Source organism: Drosophila tropicalis, unplaced genomic scaffold (assembly GCF_018151085.1).
Source record: "Drosophila tropicalis isolate 14030-0801.00 unplaced genomic scaffold, ASM1815108v1 contig_443, whole genome shotgun sequence".
Taxonomy (NCBI): Eukaryota; Metazoa; Arthropoda; class Insecta; order Diptera; family Drosophilidae; genus Drosophila; species Drosophila tropicalis.
This window is the reverse complement of record NW_027172907.1, coordinates 3,969,675-3,996,900: the sequence shown is the minus strand read 5'-3', so window position 1 is coordinate 3,996,900 and position 27,226 is coordinate 3,969,675. Positions and strand designations below refer to the sequence as shown.

Genomic DNA, 27,226 nt, shown 5'->3' with positions numbered 1-27,226 from the left:
TCTTTCCCTCTCGCACGTGTATGTGTGGGAATTGTCTGGGATTTTCTCGATCATTTTTGCCATTTACCATTTACTATTTTCCTCCATTTTCGATGGGAAAAGCCGTTGGGATTCCTTGCAATTGGAAAGTTGAGTGTAATTAAGTAGTTGCAATTGCAAAGCGAGAAAATCATTTTTACGTTTCTTTCTCTGTGTGCCTGGTGCCCTATTAAACCTGCTTTACCTATGGCATCTGTGATGTGATCTCTCGATCATCTTCATCATAGAATTGATACAAAAAGTATATAATTTTTTTGTCCATTGCCGTTTCAGTTTCACAAAGTTTTGGATTTTACAGCACTTTCTCCAGGCCATTCCATGTGATTCAGTTTCACACATACATATATAATATTTTATGTGGCCTTTGACCCACATAACACTCCCCATCATAACCACACACTTACACACACTCACACACATTTACAAATGAAACTCGCTCATCAAATATAGATGTATATATAATTTTTTTTTTTTTTTTTTTTATTATTTTCTGGTGATATCAATAATATTTTCAGTTTTGATCACAATTTGCATACGAAATTATCATGATCAAACAAAAAGACAAAAAAAAAAAAAAATTATTGTACCACACACACACACACACATACACATACATGAGTATGCAAAAGAAACACATATATGTATGTGTATATATACCTATATATATATATATATAATAATAATCGTAATCGTATTCGTAATAATAATCGTAATCATAAATGATAATACACAATATGTAATAATAATATGTAATAATTTATGCTATACATTTTTTTTGTTTTTTGTTTTTGTTTATGCTTGTTTTTGTTTTTTACCATAATATGTATTTAAGAGTATTTCTATTTTAATTAGAAATTTTGCTAATTGTGACTAAGAGAAAACTTGTAGAAAACTCATTTTAAACTAAGAAAATACTATTAAAGATTTCTGTTTTGTTTTGTTTTTTTTTTTTTTTTTTTCCTAACTATTTCATCTCCGATTATATGGTAAACGAAACGAAACGAAACGAAACTTACAAATTACAAATTCCACTATATGATATTTATGCAAAACCATTCAGATAAGCTAAAGTTTATTTATTTAGTTTTTGTGTTTTTTTTTTTTTTCTCTCAATTTGTTGTTTTTGTTTTTAGGCTGGTTTTTCTTTTTCTTAACATTTATTTATTTTCTGTATGTTTTTGTTGTTTTTTTTTTTTTTTTTGTTCGATACCACAAAAATTTGTTATAGTTTTCATTCGATCTGTCTGTCGGTCTGCCTGTCCGTATAACTATATCTATGTATATATATATGTATGTATGTATATACTCGTAGTATTATTATTGTATATGCTAATCGGCAAAACGAAAAATTTTAGCATATTTTTGCCATTTCGTTAGTTGTTTTAAACGATGTGATAACATCTGCCGCATCGGACCCCTGTGAACGGCGGCACGAACTCGTATTTAGCGCTTGTTAATCAAGTCAAGTTGAAAGAGATTTCTAGCAAACACATCTCTTTATAGATAATAATGGGTTACTACATACTAAACATATACCTCCAATATATCGTATATGGTATATGGTATATATATATATATATATATATTGTATATTGTATTTGGCATAGCAGGGGGTAAAACAAAAAAAAAAAAAAAAAATAAACATAAAATACACAAAATAAAATTTAGGGAGTGGGGTGGAATACAGAGAGGGAGAGAGAGAGAGAGAGAGAGAGAGATAGTCTAACAATTTACATTTTAATTTTATAGCAAAACACACACACACAAACAAAAAAAAAACACTGAAAGATCGATGCCATTTTGTAGGTGATAAGTGGATCGGCATCGGTAATCAGCAGGTGTAGGCTTATCTATGAATGGATCTATTTGTGTGTGTGTGAGTGTGTTTTAGCCATGCTATTGCCATGAAATTTTCATAATATTTCGTCCTATTAGATTATTCAAAGTTCATAGATTGGGATGGATGAAGAAAGACATTGTATGGAAACGTTTCCATATTTCTGTCTTAAAAATCTGGCAGAGAGAAAGAGAGAGGGGGATGGAAAGAAAGAGCGAAAGTGAGAGAGAGAAAGAGAGAATGAATTGTAAGATTGCCAGAATTGGTTGAATTCGCCTAAATCGCATAACGCTTCAAATTTTGGTTGTTAGATCCAAAGCATCTAATCTCAAACGTTTGCCGTTCTCCTCCTTGGTACCATCAACTAGATCATCTAGCTTACGTTTGATAGAATCGCTGGCTTCTTCTTTATTATTATCACCTGGATTTCTACTATTATTATTGTTATTATTGTTATTACTGTTGCTGTTGTTATTGTTGCTATTGATGTTGTTGTTGTTGTTGTTGTTGTTATTATTCGATTGCTCAATGTTAACTTTATCGATATCCTTGGCATCTGCATGTTGTTCTTCTTTAACCGATAGCTCCTTTTCATTGTCCTCAACCTCGTCCAGATGATGCTGCAGTTCTTCTACATCATCTTCGTCGTCATGGTCATCGATATCATCGTCTCTTGCATCTGGTGTTAGCTTAAGCTCGGCTGCTCCTCCCTCCCCTTCCGTCTCCTCCTCATCGTCATCGTTCTTCTCATGATTGGGGGAGCAACTGCTTGCTGCACTACTTCTGCAGCTAGCTGAGGTTTTCATACTCAGATCGATGGGATTATCTTGGTGATCTTCTTCGTCATCATCCTGCGGTTGATTGTGCGGCTGCTGCTGCTGCTGCTGAAGAACTGCTGGTGGATGTGGTGAGTGTGGCGGAGTCATGGAAACTACCAAATCTTCTTCATCATCATCTTCAGAGTCTTCAACGGCGGCATCCTTGTTGGCCAGACCGTTCATTTCATTGTCCTCCAAGTCCTCTCTACTTCTGATACGCTCACGGCTGCCACTTTCCGAATTCGGTGTGACCAAAGCGGATATGGAATAGTCCTGTTTGGGCAACTTAGTTGATGCCGCTGAAGTATGAGAGTGATGTGTAGCGAGAGTGGGCTGTGCGGCATGGATGGCTGGATGAGAAGGAGGCGGAGGAGGAGGACTCTGCTGCTGCGACTTGAGCACTGCATCCAAATAGAAACGTTTGGTAAGCTCATCCGAGGGGTTTTTACTACCATTGGGCAGGAGATGAATGTGATTATTGTTGAGATTGGATCTCTGGGCCGCATTGCTGGAGTTGAAGAGATGCTGTACGGCAGCTGCTGCTGCCACGGCGGCCTGCTGTTGCTGCTGCTGTTGCTCGGGCGTTGCAGCTGTGGGCAGGAGACCCTGATGCGAATGCGTATAGAGGGCGGGATGATAGCCGGAGAAGAGCAGATGGGAAGGCGGCAGAAACGGAGGCGGAGGTGCCATCATAGTCGGCAACGAAGCCAGTCCGGGGAACGGCAATCCCGGCAGGAATGGTGGCAAATCCTTGCGTAAATGCGGAGCCGGACTGGCTCGGGTTGACACAATTTCGGCGGACGATGACGACGAACTAGAAACGGTTTTGGCACCATTTCCGTTTCCATTACCGCTGCCAGCCAAATGCAGGAGTGGATTAACCCGACTAACACTAACCTCCACCGACGAGTCGGAGTTATGGGAGTCGGGAGAGCTAACAGATGGCGAAGCCACCACAACAGGATGCTTCAAAGAGCCACCACCACTAACCACGCCGCCATATTCACCACTAGCCACCGCACTTTCCAGACCCAGCATCATCAGCTCCTCTTTACTACGTCCAGGCGGACCGGCTCCATAGAGGCCAGCATAGCCACCCGGAACGTGTCCCAGCATTCCCAAGGCCGCTGCAGCTGCTGCTGGCGGTGGAACCTTCATCCCATTGACTGATCCACCACTTCCGCCGCCAGCACCACCCAATCCCCCGCCACCAGCCGCCTGCTGATGAGCCTGCATGGCGGCCACCGCCTGTTGCTGCTGCTCCTGCAGCAGACAGTGAATCTTGAACCAATTGGAGCGACGGCCATAGCGTGATCCACTTTTCGACATGCCCACCATGAGGCACTTCTTCAGACGACATGCCTTGCAGGCTGTGCGATTCTTCTTATTGATGATGCATTCGCCATTATTCTTGCAATCTGATATTGAGGACAGATTGTTGTACGAGCGACCAAAGAAGGACTGTAAAAGACACAGAAAGAGAGAGAGAGAGAAATATAATAATTTAGCAAAAATGTCATTTGATATACTTATATTGTTTATAATTATAAAAACTGTTTATAATAAACTAATTTCCCTTTATACATTGTACGCCGTGTCGTATACTTGATTTTTCTTGGGCTTCAGAGTTATACATACATAACAAGATATCGTCTACAATCGAGATACTTAAATTTTTTTAAGGGATTTTCTTCTAAGGGTTTTCCAATGTTTTTTCTAAGCTAGGACTTTGGTCGTTCTTGTCCTCTTTTATGCTAGAAAGGGCGCCAGATATTAATGGGATAATGGCTCAAGTGTTTTGGTTTTCCATTGACTAGAAAGACCATTCCAGCTCCATATATATGATGTCATTGAAAAACGGTTAGAGACCAACAATAATATCTCATTAAATTTAATTTTTTTGTTGCTTTTTTTGATGATTCATCGACAGTAAGTTACGGATTGCTGCCGGTTCCCAGCGAGAGGACCGTCAAAAAGATATAATATGTACACAACAAAACAACGAACATGAACAAAAACCTAAACCTACACCTACAACTACTTGAGTCGACGCGTCCCCGTCCGCATCCGCGGCCGCCTTTGCGTCTATCTCTGCCATACACACATACATATATACACCATTAACCGTTCGCTGGGGCCACAATCAATTGCAACAAAACAAACAATTTAATTCAATGCGGAGGAGAGCCATGAAAAGGCACCACAAGAAGACAGGAAAGCTAGAAGCAGCGGGTAAAGAGGAAGACGATGATGAAGAAAACACTACAACAACATGTTGCTGCTGCTGCTGCTGCCGATGCTGTTGTGCATGCGACTGATGCTGCGCATGTTGCAAAGGTTAGGGGCTGTGTGCAACACTTATGCCAAGTTGAAGTTGCCAATGTTTGACTCTGCAGACACTGACAGAAAAATATTTGCATAGCATGTTGCCAAAGGAAGTTCTGTTGAGTGTATAAACATATTTGAATTTCGTATATAGGATTATCATTAACGGATTTGAGTATTTAGAATAGAAAGTTGATAGTTTATTTAGCTAAGTTAGTTACAATGTTAAGCCAGCTTAAATCTTTCCAATAGTTTCTATTCTGAGGTGTCAACGAGTGTTTCCCGAAAAGATGTCCCTCTACAGTAGCTGTCTTGCAACTTTAGGAATTGCCATAGGAACATCTGACAAATTTTCCTATATCTCTTGAAGGAGGAAAAGGTGATAATGCTGTTGGCTTACTCTCATTTCAGTCTTCTTTTGAAAGAATCGATAACAAGAGTTAATTATCTTTTTGTAATTTCCATTCTTGCTTTCTTATTGATTTTATGTTCTTTCTTGGGCTTTAACTTGGCCTAAGTTCGTTAGTAATATGGCTAATTGGTTTTCATTGAATTATAGACTGATGTCTTAGGAGGTTTCTAATTTTTTGTTGGCTTATTAATTTTTGTCAGTGTGTTGAATTGCCAAAACGCTTCACTGCCCCTGCCCTCAAGAGTCTAAAGCTGAGACTTTGCAATCAACTGACAAAGTGACGGACTCTGTGTCGTTGTCGTTGTCGTCGTTGTTGTAGTTGTTGTTGTTGCTGTTGCTATAGTCATCGTCGTAGTCGTAGGTGGAGCTTTGAACAAAAAATTGAACAGAAACAATGCGAAAATCCACTTTTAAGGTTAATTGGGCATCAAGATTACTGGGTCGGAAATGGAAACGGAGGATTTGTTTTTTTCTGTTGTTGTTGTTGTTGCTGCGTTTTCAGTTTCGTTTGAAAGAGCAGCAGCAGCAGCAACAACAACAACAACAACATTGGCAACAACGGCAGCAATCGAACAGACGGTCGAACTATTTACAAGCAATTTTGTGCACCAAGGCAGCGCCTCTCAGCAGATTCACTTTTGTTTGTTTGTCTTTGTTTTTTGCCTCTTTTTTTTTTTTTTTTTTGTTTGTTACCCTCTGCACTTCTGTGGGCGTTAAATTAGCCAACCGATCGACCCACACATACATACATACAACATAAACACACACACACACACACACACAGACAAATCAAATAATGTTGACCCACAAATTGTACGTTGTAGTTGACCTTTTCTCCTTGGCGTGGCATGGCGTGGGCAAGCCATTATCATCATCATCATCGTCGTCGTCGTCATCATCATGATGATCACTCTACCATCCCACCATTAAAGGAATATTTTTTTGCTTTTCCTATTTAAATCAATTTAGTTGTGGGTCGCTTTGTTTAACTTTGACCTTAGCCTGAAGGCATTCCATTTGTTATGGCCTAACCTCCTCTTCAATTCTCTACTCTTCGTTGTCATAATGAACTCAACTCAACATTCCAGTTTCAGTTCGCTAAAAGTATTGGCCTCATAAGTTTTTGGAAGCGCTTTTTTCTTGTGGTTGAGGATCACGAAAACGATTTATCGATATTGATATTTAACAATGAATTAAATTTTTTTCTTTTTTTCGTTGTTTACTAGACGAGGAGAGAGAGAGAGAGAGGGACTAAAATGCATTGCAAACATTTGAAACTGAGCAAATTAATTTCAGAAGGTACACCTGGTACAGCTTGAACAAATCGATTCTTAATAATATGAAAATAAGTCAAATATATAGAAAAAGGAATAAAGATTTACAACTTGAACAAATGTGAAACATATGTTAACACCTTTAACTCAAAGAAAGGACGAATTTGAGGCTTACTTAAAACCTTGGACTAGATCTCGATCGATTTCAGTTTTCTCAATCTTAGCAATGTTTATTAACAAATAAATAGGACTAAATATTGCTTAATTGGTATATTAATTACACATAATGTCTTATGAGTCTGTAAAATCGTTTTACCGATTACATTGTGAATATATTGAAAACTATTCAAAGAATTTCACTTACCTTACATCCCTCGCATGTGAATGCCCCAAAATGAAATCCAGCTGCTGGCTCGCCACAGACCTTACACGTCTGATTCATCTGCAGAAAGAGAGAAAAGACAAGGAATACATGAAAAATGGGATGAAGAAAGAAACACAAAGAAATAAACAACAAAAATTCTCATATGAAGAATCTCGTGCTGACCATCTCTTTTTGGACCCCAAAAGTCTTAGCTCTCTGTTGAACTATAAAAACTAAAGCAATAAATTCATAAAATTTCAATTAAAAGCAACAGCAAATCATGACACGAGCATCTTCTCTTCCCAAAAGCCAAGAGCACTCCTCTGCTCGCCCTTTGCCCCCTCCCATTGCACATTGATGGCAATGGCAATGGCAATGGAAATGGCAATGGCTGCCGCCAGCAAAATTCACACGCATTAAAAATTAAAATGCAAACATAGTTTGTCATATCGCAGAATTGGTATCAACAGCAATTGCAATAGCAACAAATAAAAGAAAACGCAAAGAATCAAACGACGACAAATGGGAAATGGGAAACCAGCCCACGAGACTCACTCACACAGACCGCTTCGCCGCCTTCGCCCCACCTGCGTCCCTTAGTCCATAGTCGTCGCCTTTTCCAATATAATAAAATATGAAGATGGAATCAAATGAAAAATTGCCCCAGAGCACACACAACATACAACAGGCCAAAAGCAGATCCAACCATGCCACCACCAGGCCAAGACAAGCAAGCAACATTTGCATTTATATGGCCAAGACACCTCTTTCCTCTATCCTCCATCCACTACCCACACCCGACCCGCTGCACCGCTCAATCTCTTCGCAGCCGCCACCATGTTGCCGCAACTTGTTGCCAAAGGAATATTTGTTTATTTATTGCGAGCGAAATGTTTATCAACAAATTGCCATCAATTGTTTGTGTTGTTTGTTTGTTATTGCTCTGCTTGGGGAATGTTTTATTTCTGATTTGTTGTTGTTCCTACTACTGCAGCATCTCTCTCCTCTCTGTCCTCTCTGCCCCCATCTAGGAGCTGTAGTTGCGGTTGGAGCCACAGTTGAACGTGGAAAATTGGATCAAATCTCATTCTTGTATGGCAACACGCACGCGCACTAAACTCCCAAACTGACCTGCTGTTGGTCGAAGAAACAAACTGATTTTTGGATACCCTACAGGCCCTTTAGACTTTACTTGTTATTACACTCCCTAAAGTTCTTATTATTTCATTCACTTTCTTTTTGTTTGTTTCATATGTTTCTCCCTAATCACGCAATCAATTAATATAGGCGTCTTCGATATATCTCTGGTCTGCGTGCAATAAATTATTATGCTAGTCTGCCCTAGTTTTGAGCTCTATTGCACTTTAGTTCTGTAAAGCTAACTTGGCTTCTTGTGACTTTTAATTAGGTACTATGTATAGATAGATATTACCTATAATTAGAATTCTAGAATTCGGGATTTATATTTTTTGTGAGGCTTATGGTGAAATGGCTTTCGGAAGGGAAGGAAGGTCATAGGTCTGATTTCAATTCTGATCGATTTTGGATTATAAAGTGTATTGGCACTTGGCTTTCAATTTGGATTGTTTGGTGGATATGGCATTCCATTCATTTGGTGAAATATCCTTTTACCTTGCACCTGCTTTCTATCTCCATTATGGCTTTGTGCTTGGTGCTTTGCTGCTGCAGCATTTAGTACTCATATTTTTTATGGCTAACAATTGCAATTGCTACAACACCCCTGGCCCGGTCAATTCTGGGCAATCATTTTTGTGGCAGTCGATGAGTCGAGCAGTCGGTTGCAAAACAATTTGGCATTGGCAGTTTACAAAGTAGTAGAGAAAGCAATTGCGAAACACATTCACTTCTTTCATCTCTGTCTCCTACTACTTAAGTATATATGTATGTATGAATGTATGTATGTATTGTAAGTATATATATGTATATTGGCAATTGGTTTGGGTTCGTTCGAGTTGTTCTTCTTCGCCTTCTCGACGACGACATGCTAATCTGATTTCGTGTTATGTGTTGAGAGTTTTTCAAGTCTCTAGGGAAATAAATTTTCTACGTTTAGGTTTCATAAAGCGTCGTCAGCTAGCTAGTTGTTGTTGTTGTTGTTGTTGTTAGTGTTGTTGCCGTTGTTGTGGATTAATCGACAAATAAAAATCACATAAAATAAATTAAAAATTATGAGTTTCAAGTTTCAACAACTTTTTGTTGTTCGTTTGTGGAATTGGCAGCAGATTTAGTTTGATTTTAAATCAGAGACAACTTAAAGAGAAGGCAAAATACGAATGGCATGTCGGGAAAAGGAGGTATCAGGGGGGGCGGGCAAGGTGTACGGCTACGGTTTTTTGAGAAGGCGGTCTAAACGGACGGCGGGGGGGGGGAGGAGGAGCACGTTGCGCCGTGAAATTTATGCAGACAATGTGCAATATTAAAAAGCAATAAACATTTATTTTACAACAGACAAGCGACACATTCCACCCAGTCAGCCAGTCAGCCAGTGTGCCAGACAGAGATGCCAAACGAGGGAGAAGAGGGAACCCAAATATGTGTGTGTGTGTGTGTGTGTGGAGGGGGGGCAAAGAAGATGATTCTAGCTTGAATCTTATAGATTTTTGAGACGGATAAGATGGGGTTTACCTGATTAAAGCTGATACACACTCACACACACACACACACGTTTTGCCATCCTCTCACCCCACCGCACCACACTTCATCCTCCTTCGTGCTTATTATCGCTTTTGCAAATGTTTGACTTGCATGATTTGTGAGTTCATTTGGGCCACTTCTCTTACTCGTTTCCTCTTTCTTCAACTTGAGGGCTGTTTGAAATGTTCTCCAATGCATTGGTCAGGTGATTTGAATGTATTAAAGAGTTTCTAATCAATTGGCCCTCGCTTCTGTTGCTGCCTAATACTCGTTTTGTATTGCATAATTTGTTATTTGTTTGTTTTTGTTTTTTGTCTCTAAATATTTCAATCTTCACAATTAGCTTGGGCTATTAAGTGAAAGTGTTATAAATTAGATACGAGAGCAACAATGCAACTTTAATTTAATCTGCATAATAAGTTGAATTTGCTGGCGTTGTTGTTGTTGTCAATGTTGTTTGGTTAAGTTGTTGTACCATCTATCTTCTTACTCTTTGTCTGTTGTTGTTGCGTTTGTTTTTTTCCCCCCCTTTTTTTTTTTTGTTTTTAACAAGTTGTCCAATTTGTTGTGTTATTTCTGCGAATATTGATTAATTTTTGTAGACCAATTTATTTTAATTAGTTGCTATATTTTTGCCCCTAAATCCAAATCGACGAGCCAACAACAAAAACCAAAAAGTTCCCCCCCGAAAAAGTAAAGAAAAAAAAAAAAAACAAATGAATTTAGAAAAAAAACCTTCCCCCGTCATCATCTGCAAAATAAATTTTTGATGTTTTGTTGATTTTTGCTTGGTGATTTTTTTTTCTTCTTTTTTTTTTTTGTGATTTGTGTCGTGTTGTTGGATTTTTCGAGGTGATTAATTATGGCAAAATATGTCGGGTGTGTGTGTGTGTGTGTGTGTGTGTTAACCTTAAAAATAGCAAGTAGAATTTGTTTTCATACCGCGATGATGCAATGAAACGGAATTATTAAATTTCAGTTTATATACACACAAAGACAGAAAATTAAAGGCACGTTTACTCCAGTTTTTCTTGGCCATCATCTCGTTTTAATCCGCCTCCCCGCTCTCCCCCCACCCCTATCATTGTCTTTGCCGCTAAACTAAGTGCCATTAAGTTTTCATTGTTGTTGCAAAAATTATGATAATTGCCTGACCTTGGCAACATGTACTAAGACTAATTCAAATGGAGCTGCATGAATTTAATTTTTGCACATCCGAGTCTCTAAGTTTTTTTTTGTTTTCGCTTGCCCTGTATCTATGTTATTGTTGTTGTTGTTGGCTTCTCTTCTGTCTGGTTTGCATTCAATTATACAAAACTGAAACTAAAACTGAAAATATATATGTACGTAGGTATGTATATTCAAGCGCAAAAACATAATTTAATTAAAATGAAATCATGCACACAAAGCAATTGCCTCGCTTTGTTCATTGTGCGCAAACAAATTGTTCTAGTTTTTGTTGTTTTCGTTTTCGTTTTTTTTTCGTTTTTTTTTTTTCCACCTTGCCAACAATTTTATAAGTGTATTCATGACTGACTTGTCGACACTGAAGACGGTCGTTTTGAATCGGAATCGGTTGTTGATGTTGGTGTTGCTTTACCTTGCCTTGCCTTGTGCGCCAGAGCTCAACTCACTCGTTAGCAGTGATGAGTATTAGATAACAAAAAGCTGCCAAAATCGTGACATTTACAGCAACAATCAATGAAATTTCAATAAATTGTCATCCTGGCATAAACAGAAGAACTTTACTCTAACCAAAGGATCAATTGCTAGGGCAAAGGAAGAGCATTTTATTCAGAAGAATTAGAACCTTTTTCGTCACTTACTAAGCATCTTTGTGACTTTGGTGTTTCGATTCACAATTTCAGTGACTTTTGCTCACATCTTTTTCTCAATTAGCCTGATCAGCAGCAGCTGCACAGAGAAACAAAATAGAAATAGAAGTAGAGAGAAACACTAAATGTAAAAAAAAAAAAAAATAATCCCCAATTGTAGTGAACCCGCTCCTTCAATCAGCGATGAGTCATGGATTTTTCGTAATGTAATGCAAACTCGTTTCTCTCCAGAGAGTTGATCTTGAGACTTTAAAGACTCTACGGCTCATGGCTAAAATATTGTCAAAATTGTTAGATCGCATGTTTCGTCTGCTTTCTTTTTGCCGCATTACAAATACTTGAGGCATTTGTAAGTCAGCTGCGCGTCTGAGCCAGAGAGGACGCTCCCTCCTTTGCTTAGTCATTGGACTCGAGCAATTTGTCAAAACGAAAAATGAAAAAAACTGCAAAAATGAGATGAGAGGAGAATTTTTACACATTTTCCACACTGACCCCCTCGAGGGAGTGATCAATCATGGGAGTGTGTGCGTGTGGAAACGATTGCTTTGTGTTACAGTTTGAGTAGCGAAAAATTTCTTTCTTTATTTCAATCTTCTTTTTCCTTTTTTTCAATTTTTTTGTGGCAAATTGTGTTTTCCTAATTGCGTATGGGTTGACAAATGATGTTGGATTGTCTCAATGAAAACGCCCTTGTTTGTTTTTCTCTCTCCACCCCTCCATGCATCAATCTTAGCAATGCTAAAAACAAAAATAAAGGAAAACATTTCGTTCAGCTTTCATGTGGGCTTGGCTCAGGCCACCAATCCATCATCATTTAATTTCTCAGGTTTGTCGCTTAAGTCTTTCGTTTTTCGATTTGTTTTCAGCTAATTGTTGGCCGCTGTCTTAGAGACTATAATTATGAACTTACAAAGTTTTAGTATTCAGTTTTAGTTTTAAGTTTTGCTGTTGTTGTTGTTGGTTATTTATTTTTTATTTTTTGTTTAGTTTTGAAGCATCATCAGATGTCGCTTTGTGGCTCTGTAGCTGCAGCTTGAAAAGCTCTTCAAGCTGTCAAGCAGGAAATGTTTAGATTTATAATGTGCCTTCCCAGTCGCAGTCGCAGTCGTTGGCGTCGTCGTCGTCGTCGGCGGCGGCGTCGTTGACGTTGTCGTCTCCGTCTCCGTCATTGTCATTATAATTAATTTGTAACTATTTTTATGAGCTCATGTGAAATTTAAATGCATTTGTCTACTCTCTCTCTCTCTCTCTCTCTCTCTCTCTCTCTGTCTTTCTCTTAACCAAACGCCATCTTCCCGAACTGTGTCTTTGGTTTTCTTTGGAGCTACATTCAGCACTTGGACGACAAGTGTTTGTGCAATTTCCGTTTAAAATTTTAAGCCATCCGCCAAAACGAAATATCATACTGCAAATCGAACGGAAAACGTCAAAGACTAACCCCAGAGTTAAAGCCAGCTCCTAATTTTCATTAGAACTACGAAGTAGGTCTAACTAACATTGTTTTGCATAAATTTGAAAGATTGCTGCATGCTGATGGGTGTTTATATATTTTCAGTTGCCCATAATACCCTTTCCATGTGGGCGGTCTTGGTCATCCCAAGTGATGCCCTCTTAAACACCAAAAATGATTGAAAATCATTTAAAAAGAAGTTTAAATGTTATAATTTTCTAAATCAATTATTCCCATGCCCCCTATCTATCATATGTAGTTTATCCATCAGAGTATTTCGAATTCGTTTTGATCAATTTTCAATTCATCTGCTTGTGCGCGCCTCTCTTCGACGTTGATTCAATTGTTTCTTGTTATGCAAATGCGTGCAAAATGTGCGAGGTTTGCTTGCCTGCTCAATGTTTTTGTTGCTGCCATTTCCTATGTGGCAGCTAGCTGGCTTCGCAGTGGTTGAGGTTGAGGTAGAGAGCTTGGTGCAATGTTTGTGCTGTATGCCTCTCGTCTGCAAGTTGGACTTGTTGCCGTTTTGGTTTGGCTGTCAGCCACACGTTCACCGATTGCTGTGGCATTTGTTACAATTTTAAATGTTAGCTTAGGCCAAAACGTAGACAAACTTGTGCCAATTGTTGCATTACAAGTGTTTGACTTGACATTTCGGCGTGTGCGACGAGAGTTGGGGCCGTGCCGAGCTGCAATGAGCCGCAATGAGCAAAGCGGAGCGTCTCGCATCGAATTGGCCGAGAAACCAAAGAAAATGTCTGCATGTGAAAAACATTTAGAAACCCGCAGGTGAAATGAGCTTCGAAATTAATCACACACAAAAAGGCCACCACAGAAAAATGTATAAATAAAACTTGGCTTAACAAATTAGTAAGCGTCTGCGTCAAGATTGCAATTTGCAAAAAGGCAGCAAACCAAAAGTAAAAAAGAAAAACCAATACTAAGAGCAAAAAACTGAAAATTGAAAATGTTTGCCATGAATTGGCATAAAATTTGTTGCTGCCACTGCCGCTGCCGCTGCTGTTGTCGTCTGTTGATTCAATGAGCATTTAACTGCACTAGATGCCAATGACTTGACACATGCGAATCAAAAGAAATAAAATCACAGAAGGAGGGGGAAGGGGCAAAAACCAGCGACAGACGACAGACAAATAGAGAATGCATTGAGATGAATGGAATAGTATGGGGATGCATGCCCATGGCTGCATGTACATATGTGTGGCACCAGTGAAGGAGGACGATTGGCGGGTCGGGGGCAGGGTGTAGACTTATCCAGCTGCTGCAACTTGGCGCAGCATGGGGGCCTTTTTTATTTTTTATTATTATTTCTCTGGCTGCCTTCATGCTTTGAGTGAGGATGTGACATGGGACATTTGAGTGATTGTGAAGTGACTTTGGTCAGGGGCCATCTAATTGTTTTCGACTACTGTGAATTTTCTGAAAAAGCCTTCGGGCTTGAATGTGCCATAAACTTGTCTGTGTGGGAAATTCATTGAGAAATTTGTTTCCTATGCAAATTTTGCATAACCAACCGAACGATTTTTCGAATTAGAACTGAAAATCACAATTAAGCAAAATGCTGAACCTCAACAGTTTGTTAAAGCTCTTCAAGGATTTTCAAACACGTGCAATTGGTTGGTTGTTTTTTTTTTTTTTTTTTTTTTTTATGGCATTGCCCAAAATACTCATGTGTGACTTGTAAATTGCGCTTATAATAAACGATTGGACCATGAATGGCGACTTTTGCGAAATAACATCTAAAAATAACATATCAATTGCTCCTCCCACCCCCCTTCATCCGTCATCAAAAGCCTCTGTGTGTTGTCTGATTTACAGCTTTATGCTTGAGTGAGCAGAGTTTTGCCTAAAAATTGACAAATTCACTTGGGATCGAGATCATGTTTGTACGCCTAAAAAGCTCAAAATCGATCGTTTGTACCTTAGTAAATCAAAAGACTTAGACAACAAACTTGCTTGGTGTACGAAACTGTTATTAGTTAATAATATATTTAAAGATTTCGACTAGGAAAATGAAATGAAATCAATGGGTCTAATTGACAAGTGAGCAATCAGCCAATCGAGACAAACATTTGTAGTTAGTCTCTATTAACAAACAATCTAAGATCAGAAGCCATTCTCCTTGTGGGTTATTTGTCATTCACTTAAAAATTTGACATACTTCTATCACATTTTTGGCATCCGGCAAACTAGTTTTGTCTTCTCATCGTTTCATAAATCAACTTGGAAAAAAAAACCTTAAAAATCTTTAAAGCTGAAAACGTTTTGTGGTGGTGAAATGGTTCCCATAGAGCACTTTACTAGCCTAACCCCAAAAAAAAAAAAAAAAAAAAAAAAAAAAACAGGAAACCACACAAATTGCTCGTTTCGCAAAAACTGAACAAAAAACAGAAAGAAAAAGAAAAGCAACAAGAAGTACATGCATTTTCAGATGCACTGCTCTTATTTAATTGACTTTTGACTCCCCCGATGAAACAACAACAGCAACAGCAACAGCAACAACAACAACAACCAAACATCCAAACAACCAAAAATGCTTGCCCAGAGATAACAACAAGCCAACAAAACAAATAAATCGAAAATAAGAAGCAAACGAAGACTAAACCCCAAAAAAAAAAAAAACCTAACAACAACATATAAACAAACAAAAGTAGTAAAATACGAAAAAGAAGAAGACAAAGAAAGAAAGAAACTTACAAAAAAAAAAAAAATACAATCGAGAGGAATCGGAATGAGGAGGTGGGGCGGGGTAACAACAACTTTGCCTCTGCAAGTGCAAATAAAAGAGACGCGGGACACATTTACTTATCGCGCCTCTTACAACAGTAACAACAGCAACAACAGCAACAACAACAACAACAAGAAACGGTGGCAACTCTGCCCAACTTTGCAACACATGCAAAACTCTAACAAAACTGCCTTCTGTAAGCCTCCAGACAACTGTACACTGAGAGAAAAGCCACACAAAATTGATAAGCAATTAAAATTGGATAAAAGAATTCAAGGCACATTCAAATTGATTTCAAGGCCATTTTGTATATGGCTAGAAAATTCTCTCAGTGTTGCATTTGACCAACTTCTTTGCTATGCTTCTTGCTTTGCCTTGCCTTTTTGCCTTCACCAATTCGCCTTTTTGCCTGCTTCTAATGATCCAATTCCCACGAGCCGCGACGCCGATGACACTGCCTGTTGCTGTGGCAGAAGGCAAAGGAGCAGAGCCAGAGCAGCTGGAGACAACCACGACGACGACGACGACGACGACGACGACGACGACGACGACGACGACGACGACAACGACGACGACGACGACGACAACGATGACAGCGACGACGACGACGATGAGGCAAAAAGTAGAAGGTGGAGGCTGGCTGGTTGGCTGCCTGTTTAAACAACTTTCAAAGTTAATAGTCTGCCTGGCGTCGAGACGATTTCGGCCAAAACCCAACTACCAGCCAGCCAGCCAGCCAGCCAGCAGGAGTCTCGACTTGCTCTCGAGTCTCATCCATGAATCATTTTCGCTTTAGCCAGACCGGGCAAAGAAAGCTGCCTGCCACCGCCTAAAACTGACTAAGTCTCATCGACATCGTCATTTCTTCCTCCTGGTGCTGCACCACCTCTTCCTTCTGCCTCTTCATATTGGCCTCTGAGGCCTATTACTTCTGCTTGGTTTTCTTGGTGGGCTAGTGTAAATGTTTTGCAAGTTGCCTGTTATAATTTTGTTCAACTTTTATGGCCCCCACACAGTCGAAAGGGTGGTCTCTCTCTCTCTTTCTCTCTCTCTCTGTGCTGGCTGGCCATCCATGGCGTATACGTAATGTGCAATGTATTTGGCTAATTAAACGTGGAATTTCACTTCATTTTTTTTTTTTTTTTGGCCAAGACGTGGGAAGAAGTTTGTGTGTCTGGGTGTGGGTGTAAGTTGCAGGTGACATTATTAGTAAAATCGAATGAAATTTGAGCACAACTTCGAAAGAAAAAGCAGCAAACACAAAGTTTGGCAACTTTCTTGTATTAAGCAATTATTTGCTGGCCACTTTAATTCAATGATGAAAATGAAATCAAGAAAGGAAGAGTTAAAATTTGAAAAGAAACAAATCATTTCGCTTTCCATATTGGCTAGCTAATTGTCTGAGAATTTGATTTCACTTTCTATAGAGTTGTTTAATTAAAATTGAATTAAATAAGTTTTTTTTTTGTTGTTGTGTTTTTTGTCTTTTTCTAGTTTTCTGTTGTTTTCATATGCTTCTGTCTTGGCGTGGGAAGAGTCAAGCAAAGACTGCGAAGAGTAGGTATGATTATAGACCATTCATTGTGTTAGAGACCCCCAAGACCAATCTCTAGTCAATGCCAATACTCATCTATGTTCCCCCTAATCCTACCTTCTTCTTGCTCCTCCTTCCCCCCTCTATCTCTCTCTCTCTCTCTCTCTGTCGACTGTGCAAAAAATAAAATGAAAATAACAATAACGTAAAAAAAACAAGCAGCAGCAGTAGGAAAAAAATAAATAAATACTCGTTATTAGTAGCAGCTCACAGTAAGCTTTAAAAATAAATAGCTAATATAACAATGGAAGCGCTCACAAATTGCTCGATCTCGATGCCTTCGCCTCTAATGTAAGCGGACATGCGGGCATGCAATGATCTTTTGATATACTTATATATGTGCATACATCTACACTATATACATATATTTATTCATACATACATACATACATATAGTGTATATAGTATATACAATAAATAGTATATGCAATTTATATAAATTTAATTCAATTTTGCGGCTTTAGCTTTACTTAAATCGTGAACATCGTGATGCCGCCTGGTGAAACAATTTGGCAGCTCATTATGCGGCTGGTCTGCCTCCATAATAACCATAGCACTTTGCACCGCTCCACACCTCGACCACTCCACCACTCCACTGGCATTCCACTCTCTGCGCTCAATAACCTTGACCTTAAGGAAAATCAAAAGTAAGTATTATTAAACCGTCAAATTATAACAATTTTTGCCTGCTTGCCGTTTGTTTCTTTTCGTATCGTATCGTATCGTATCGTTTTGTTTGTTACGCTTCTTTGAGAAAAGGGCTACCCCCAAAGACTTGGCGCCGCCGCTGCCGTCGTTTTCAGAGACTCTCAGCGTAATAAAGTGGCGGGGCAACCAGTTGGAACACTTTTTTTCTTACATTCTGCTGGTGGCAACGTGTTGAACTTGAAATCGAAAGCAGAAAAGGCAAATAGGCTGGGGGGGTTAATGTTGATAATGGCTACAACAAAAGAAAAGGTCGAAAAGGAAATGCTCTAACTGCAAGTATGTAGAACGATTATCTATTAAGCCATTATTAGATTGCCAATAGACTTGTAATGTAAATTATAGAGTATATTCGAATGGAGTTCCCACTTCTGAATACATTCTGCTGCAGATGCCAATCTTAAAGCCACGCGCTAATTTGAAAATAATGCGCTCAATCATTTTCACATTTTCTGTCTGTCTCTCTCTCTCTCTCTCTCTCTCGAGCTGTGTGTGTGTGTGTTTACCACCCACTCTCACTTCACCTTCGTCGGCTTGGCGGAATTTTCATGATCAAAGAGGCCAACAACAACAAATTTGTAGCCTCCCTCCCATTGACGGCGGCTCCGGCTGCTGTTATTGTTGATTGTCTGTATAATTACATAATATTGCATAATTTTGCAAGTACCTCTTCGTCAACAATTTGGGATTTATGCTCTGTTAGCTACACTCAAGTAGACAAAGCTTCGTAAATTAAGCAAATAGAGATGAAACTATCTAGCCAAAAACAAAGAAAACAAATGAAGATTGTGTAAATTGCTTACATATTTGAAGATGAAGTAAACAAATTAACAGCAAAGATTCCCCTCAACGTATAGAATATTCTAATCTCTAAAATGGCCAAATAAGTTGTAAGAAAGGTTTAAGCAAGATTTGAAAATTCAACTACATCTGATGGGTTTTTTAGAGTGCAATTTTCAATGCAATGTTCTATATATTTCTTAGAGATTCTTAACTCTCACGAGTACATCTCTAATGGGGGGGGGTCCGATAAAGACCTATGGAAGAAATAAAAAACACAAAATTCGTACAATTGCTGCCTCATTATGATTGCTTTGCTGACCGACTCCGACTTGAAGTCCAAGTCCGAGACTTTGGCGTGTGTTTTGTGGTCTTCTTCGTTACTCCGTTTTCCTTTTCATTTTGCAGCATGTTTGTTTTTGGATTGTATTGTCTATGTGTGTGTGTGTGTACTTGGCGGTTCGACCCAACGTTCTTCGTATGAGTGCACAATGTAGTACTTAAATAATAGAAGTTTAATAGCGTTTTGTTTTCGGCGGCGTCGGCGGCGGCAGCAGCGGCCGCATTTGCAAGTCGTTAGTTAGTTGGTTGGTTTTTCTTGTTGCTGTTGAACTACTAATGCATTCAGCTGTAGGATTTTTGTCAAGGTTAACCAGTTTGGCGGATATAATGAAGCATATACACATATATATATATATATATCTATCTACATAGATATGTGGCTAGCATCACATCACATTGGATCGCATCGCATCGCATCTATTTGCTATTTTTTTTTTTTTTTTGTTCATTTCGTTTGATATTGAGGGAGAGGAAGTTTAGTATGTAATTGTTGTAGTTTGACTTGAGTTTCGTTCAAGTTCGTTGGCCAAAAAGTCATTTGGTAATCTGCAGATAGAACTTTGGTCAATTGGCCTGCAGACACAGAATAAGTAGAAGTTGAAGAAGAAGAAGTGAACGAATATTTTAACAGATCTTCTCTTTGCTAATTTCGCTCATTAATCATTGCCAAGCCAGTCAGGCTAGTCATTCGGTCAGACCAAATTGAGAGCGAGAGAGAGAGTGAGGGATAGAAAGAGATTTACACATGTTCAACCCACAAAACAAAACTAAAATGTGAAATAATAGAAGGAGTTATCCTCTGCGCAAACAAATGAAGTTGTCTCCTTACTCTATACTCTCACAGACTTGGCCAAAGTAAAGTCATCAAGCGGCAGCTTCATCTCCATCTCCATCTCCACCTCCGTCTCCATCCCCATCTGCACAAGCTCCAGCTTCAGAGGATTGATCATTGATCTTTTGGCACTGCTTGCATTGCTAGCTAGTTTGCTCGCTTGCTCACGAATTATAAATAGTGCAAATGCGTGCAGTGCATCATCATCATTAGTTTTCGGCAATTGACTTGTCTTGGCGGCTGCAGATGCCCTACAACTTGTCTGGAGCCGGCGTTTTCCTATTTGCTATCTCGGTGTATCTTTTTTTGCGCTTTGCTAAATTGTTTCAATTTGTTTTGTGGCCAAGATAATTACATGGCACAGCAACAACAACAACAACAACAGCAACATAGCCCATGGATAAATATGTAGAAAAAGTGCAGCATTATGAGGCATAAACATTTCCTCATAACTTTTGATAAACATTTACATACGAAAATTTGGAATCACACATCAAAGACTTAAATAAATTCTAAATTGATAATTAAATAGATATATTATACTCTAAACATGTATGCGTGTGTGTGTGTGTGTGAGACTTAAAGGGTATTTCTTCTGCCATCATTCACATAGACAATTTGAATTCACCAGTCAAGTTCGTGTCCTAAGTCTTTCGTTACCAGTCGTCGAGAGGCATTTTCTAATTGCAAGTTAATTTCTTGTTGCGAACATAAATTTAACATTCTAATTGAGTTATCAACCGCAACATGTGCACACACAACCCAAGACAAAATAAAAAAAAAAAAAAAACCCCAACCGACGGACCGACCGACCGACCAACCAACCAAAATCTGCAAGCATACACAAGTTGGAGCATAAACTGGGAGATGGAGTTGAAGATGGAGTAGCAGTTGTTGTAGTTGTTGTAGATGTTTGGGGCCACAGACAACTTTTACGGCATCTCATAGCGTTGTCGTTCCTCCCAACTCCCAGCTCCCAGCTCCAGCTCCAACTGCAGAGTCAGTCTCATCCTCGTTTGGCTACCCAAACTGGCTACGCATGTGAAAAATTGCCCAGTTCTCTCTTCATTTCCATCTCCGCCTCCGCCTCCTCCTCTAGCTGTGCTGCAGCCAACAGAAAGTGGAGACCACAAAAAAAAAAAAACACCCAAAAGCAAAACCAAAAACCTCTACCACCATGTATAAGTGCAGTAATTACATTTAGTGTGTGTGTGTGTGAGTGTGTGTGTGTAAGTTTTTCGGGCTTTTGCTAATTTGCTTGCTGCTTCTGTTCAGTTTTTAGGCATTTATTAACTTTTGTTTAGAGAATTTTTCTCTTCGCTTTGCTTTTTTGTTGTTGTTGTTGTTGCCGGGGCAACGTGCAAATATGCATGAGAAGAGAGGCTCGTAATTAATTTACTTTGTGTGTTGTATTTCACTCTTGGCAGCAAGCAAACTGTACGAAGCCAAAAGAAACAAAAATCCAAAACGCAAATGTTTATGACCAAAATGGTCAGCGGCAGCAGCAGCAGCAGCCGCAGCAGCTGCCAATGCAAATAGAAAGAGATTTGCCCAGATGCGTGCGAGCAAAGTGCATTTGACTGTAAGCAGCCACTGGTCAGTGTCTTCAGTCAGTGGTCGCCATCGCCATAGCCATCCACATCCACATCCTCCTTAGTTTCCAAGTCAAATGTCCGAGTACAAACTCTAGCTTCAAGTCAAGTGTCTTTCGGGGAGGTGGAGATGTCTCGCACAACAACATTGTAATGCGTTTTTTGTGCTTCGTCCATATGGCGAAACGAAATTAAGTTTCCTGTCTCAGAGGGCAGGGCGTGAATGCAGTCGAACCACAAAAACAAAACTATATACTAATAATAGGCGCAATGCGTTAATCAATCACTTTTTATGATAAATCAGTTTTGTTTTGCGTTTCGATAACATTTCGATAAGCTTAGCGGAAATATTTGATTGGAAATCGTTTGAAATTCCAAAAATTCCTCTTTTGCATTCATAAATTTGGTATTCAATTCATTTATTTATTAGCCGCTAAAGCTACCAACTTGCCGATCTCTCTCTCTCTGCCTACCTCTTCCTTCCTCACCTCTATCTTCATCTCCATCGAACTGGCTAACTCTCTAGCAAAGTGGCCCAAATTTGACTCAGTTGTTGTTGCCTTCATTTTGATCAAACATTTAGTTTATCGTCTCACATTTCAACTAATTAACACTACTTGGAGCTTTGGGTGTCCGCCTCTTTCGGTCGAAAGATGACAAAATGGAAAAAAAACACCAACAACAACAAACTCTCACACACACCAGAGATAGAAATAGGTGTGTGTGTGTGCTGGGTTAGCGACTTTGTCCCACTGATGATGATCGACTAAACGAAAAAAATCAGCTTAAAACCATAAAAAACGCACTTAAATAAAATTTAATATTCAAATATTGACATTTAGTGCCATGTTAGCAGGCAACTTACGTGTTTTTATTTTTATTTTTCAGCTGCTCCTCCTCTATGACTAGATATTTGTTTAAATATTCAAATAGGAAAGACAGCGCAGTGACTGCGACGTTAACGTTAACGTTAAGTCGCGGCAACGCAGTTCTTGGCATTTTGAAACGCTTAATAATATTAACTTATTGATCTGCATTAATTTCAAAAAGTTCGACACAAAAAGCGGACAGAAGCTGCCGACACTACTGCCAGGCCCCACTGTTGCTGATCATAACCCCAACAACAACAACAACAACAGCAACCAATAAACGCAGGTGAAGTCGACAAAAAATACTCTACGATGATTATGATTTTTTTTTTTGTTTCTCCTGCTAAAATTATGACATCATTTAAATATTTTCGCCGTTGTTTGTTTCATTTGTATGTGTAAACTGGTTTAGGCTACTCTTTTTCCAATATTATTATTATTATTATTATTATTATTATTATTTTATTGTTGTCTGTTGTTGTTGTTGTTGTTGTTGTTGTTGGCAGGTAATTATGCATACCCCGAGAAAACCTCATAATTCATAAATTTCTGAGCCCAAAAAAAAAATATGGACAAAATGCGGAAGCTAAGCCAAATCGACGCTTCAAAATTTTTAACCGATTTCTTTCGGTTGTCTTCTCTCTTCTTATCAATTGCCGCTAGAGATTTCATTTTTGATTTAGATTTGGAGATTTTGTTTTTTGTTTTTGATTTTTAAGTTCAGCGTCGTAAAGTTTTTTATCGTTGACTTTTTTATGAGTTTGTTCAATTTTTAGCTCGTTAAACATTTACAATAATTTGAATTTGAAATTATTCAGTTTTTGTATGTATATATATATGCATTTACATATGTATACACACACACACACATGTATGTATGTTGGCATTTATGATTTGAAGTTTTCATTTTGATTGTGTGAATTTTATTCCTGATTGAAACTTACCGCATATGGATTATCCTGATTCATCATTGTGAAACTTTTTTATTTGTTCAATATTAGCCTGCGAATAGAAGAAAATTGAAAATAACACTTTAATCGATGTGGAATGGAAGTGGAGAGACAGTTAGAGATACATAAATTTTCCAGGCATTACGATTTCGAGTTAGTTAATTGTTTGCTAAACGGCTAAATGCCTGATCTCAATTCGATAATTTGTGTACACCTACAAATATGCTAACCCTGAGATGCCATTTCGAAATACATCTATTAAACACAATCGATAACCATACAAGGGTAAAATCTTGAATCGATGAGTTGGCTGCTGGCTGGCTAGCATATTCGATGTAAGATAAGAACTCGTTTAGATCAGTTTGACCTTTAGTTGGGAGATGCTTTGCAGTCATAATATGTACATAGTATTACCACAACAACAACAACAACAACAACAACAGCAATAATAGTTAATATTCATATTCATATTTATTACAAAGCGAACACAACGTGCTTGGGCTACTGCTGCACCTACCACGAGAAGAAGAAGAAGAGGCACTGTGACTCACATTAAGGCCACGACCCGTCCTGGGCAACCTGAAACAAGGTTCTTTCTCTGACCCCCACCTCTGAGTTCTTATAATGCATGTTAACTGACAACAGGTGTTTGCTTTGCCACATTTGCATTTTATATTTAGCTTATTTTCTATTCCTTGCCGTTGCCGTTGCCATTGCCATTGCCGCTGACATTGCTGTTAACGCTTTTGTACTAAATACTTTCACACTTTATCTCTATTCTCCTTAGGCAGGAGGAGGCCAAGCAGGCCAAGCAAGACGATTGTTGTTTTCCGGTATTGTGGCCCCTTAAGGATGTGTTTCTTTCTGTCTGTTTTCTTCTCGTTTTTTCAAGTTTTCCGCAGCACACGACGTTGGACGACCTTGACGTGTTAATTTCTCGAGATGGTCAAAACGAAAGACTTAGGCAACAAACTTGATGGGCAACTTAAGCAACAGGGACAAATGGGAATAGTGCTAGTGATGTTTGACTGGGGATGGGAATGGTGGTGGAGCGGCAGCTAACTGGAATAAGTGCACACACACACACACACACACATTCGTACTTGCCCCTCATTGTGACAAGGCACTTGTACACATACTTGAGCAAACAAATTGTCAATATTTGCCACACATGCAAAAACTTACTTAAACAAGGCAATCTAAGCTAAAAAACAAAAAAAAAAAAAAACCTAAAACGCAGGTAAGTATATCGATTTGTTTCACATTAAGCAAATTATACTCTAACCAAAAGCTCACATTCATTATATTCAATAACTCGATCGAAACTACAACCAATGGCTGATTCAATTTCAGTTCTCTTTTTTAACATAAAAATCAATTGAATGATAAGTAAAGTGGACAATCAATATTGAAATAGTTTTCGATTGATTTATGACAGTTTCCCCATGGGGATTTGAAGTGTCTATTAGTAGATGATATTATTTTCTCTCAGTGCCTTTGGCGTGTCATAAATTGAAAAATAAGTAAAACTAAAAATGAGAAGAGAAATATCGAAATTTCTAGCAAATAAAGCTCTTTACACGCTATTTACATTATAAAGCAAATATGTGTTTTGTTTTTTTGGTCGTTGGGTCGCTCTGGTCCGACTTATTCCCTGCTATATAGACAACTGCTGCTGCTTCTCTTCTCTGGCGCTCCTCTGCCCTTTAGTTGGGCTTACATTGATTCTGTTATATAGTCGTAAAGTTTATTTGCCCTGCCCTTGTTGTTAGCCATGATATTGTTGTTGTTGTTGTTGTTGTTAATGTTGGTGCTTTTGCTTATATTTTATTGCCATACTAAAAACAGTGCACTGGAAACAAAACTTTCTCACATATCTTATTCAAAATCAATGAATTTCACAAGTATCTTCTCTCTCTCTGTGTGTGTGTGATTTTCCAATTTTTGGTTGTTTTTCGTTTTTCGCATTTTGTACTTTTTTTTTCAACTTACCGTTAAAACAAAACGATAAAAATGTTGTCCCAATATAATAGAAATTACGTATGATGATAAGATTCTTCCGTTTATTTATATTGATTTTTGTTTTTGGTGTCTGTTATTGTAGTTTCGAAATTGAAATGTGCAAAAGTTTTTGCTGTTTTTTTGTCGATTTTGTTGTTGTTGTTGTTGCGTTTGTAGAAAATCATTTAAGATTTGCTCTATAGTGAACTCTCGACTATTTATTTGTTTCACCTTGCGCCAATAAAACGTCACTTGAAACGGCGTTTTCGACACTTGACTCTTAGAACCTCTTTTTCTCCATGTGTCTGTCTGTGTGTGTCTGTCTGTGTGTGTGTGTGTCTGTGTAATGTGTAATAGTGTAAGTGTGTATATAGCACATGTATGCAATGTTTACTTGACAGTTTTTTTGTTGGTTTGTTTTCTTGTTGCTTTTCAAAATTTAACTACTAACTTATATAGAACATGTTCTCTCTCTCTCTTTCTCTTTCTCTTTCTCTCTCTTCCTATAGGCCACACCTCTAAATGAGAATGGGCCTTGGGAATGGGGATTTGTTATATTGTTTGCACTAGTTTCCCGTTTTTTGCTGATGGACACTTGAGTTGTTGAGTTGATTATTATTATTATTATTATTTTTGTGGGGTTGGTCACGGTAATTTGAATCGAATTGTGAAGCGAAAGACGGCGCACTCTATCGCAGTATATACATACATGTGTATGGAAAATCAGTAAAATAATAATAATTAAAAAAAAAAAAAAAATACGGCAGCAGCATTAGCGACGGAACGTCAACGTTCCAGCGGCAACGTGCGATCGAGCGTGCGAGCAAGAAGCGCGAGCTATCACTGAAAGACTGATGTTAAACAGTTCTGCAAAATGCTCAGACCTCAAGATGCTTTGCAATCATCATACGGGCGGGCAGCAGCAGCAGCAGCAGCGGCAACACCAACAACAACGCACACGGGCAATAATACGACGAGGAGACATCGCTCGGTCGGTAGCTTCGTCGGCTACCGAGACAGCAACAACGTGAAGAGATGATACTACTATAAACAAAATCTACAAACTGGTTGGAAGAAACAAAAACAAAAGACTGCGAAAAAGACACAAACCTAGGCTTAGCACTCCGACATCGAGGTTGAAGACGATTCTCTCTAACGGTTGATACCGAACAACGCGAACGAATAACGAACCAGACGACGGATGCATTTAACACACACACACACACACACTCAGAGAGTGAGAGAGAGGGCGAAAAAGAGGGAGATAGTGCGATCGAGAGAGAGAGAGAACTGTATTCGAGTGATATTTTGTAGGTAGTTTTCTTAGGGAATTTGAGTGATGTTAAGTTAACAGTGCCAAAGGCATATGAGTGAAGTAGTGCCTCACTCCATTTTGATTCCGATGCGCTCTCAGCTCTCTCGGTTCGGTGACTGCGACATTTGATTGGCTCGATTAACACAATCGGAGCACCGTTATAAACCAGTATAGCCAAGAGAGCGAAGCGATCGCTCTCACGAACACACACACACAAACACACAGAAGTAGCTGCTGTTGGGCCTCATAGGAGCACAAGTTTCGTCGACATTTTGCTCGAGTTCGTTGGCTAAAACGAGATCGAGCTATATGGCCGATCGTTTCGCCGCTTAGTATACGAACGAATTTATTTACTTTACATATATGTTCTCGTTCCATTGACCAATGCAGAGCAAACTAACTAACACACATGCACACTCACACACACACACACACGAAGAGCGGGAAAATGAGAGCGATCAAAGAATTGTTGTTGCTGTGGCGATGGGGCG

The 27,226-nt window shown here is 38.8% G+C and overlaps 1 protein-coding gene across 1 annotated transcript; it reads right to left on the bottom strand.

Moving 5' to 3' along the window:
* Window positions 1–988: 988 nt before the first annotated feature.
* Window positions 989–26,246, bottom strand: knrl (knirps-like). The gene is made up of 4 exons (XM_068285947.1): window positions 25,412–26,246; window positions 23,414–23,471; window positions 7,070–7,147; window positions 989–4,155 (listed from the first exon to the last, which is right to left on the bottom strand). Exons 2-4 carry the CDS (start codon window positions 23,438–23,440, stop codon window positions 2,170–2,172), a joined length of 2,091 nt encoding a protein of 696 aa, XP_068142048.1. The 5' UTR covers window positions 23,441–23,471; window positions 25,412–26,246; the 3' UTR covers window positions 989–2,169.
* Window positions 26,247–27,226: the final 980 nt, after the last annotated feature.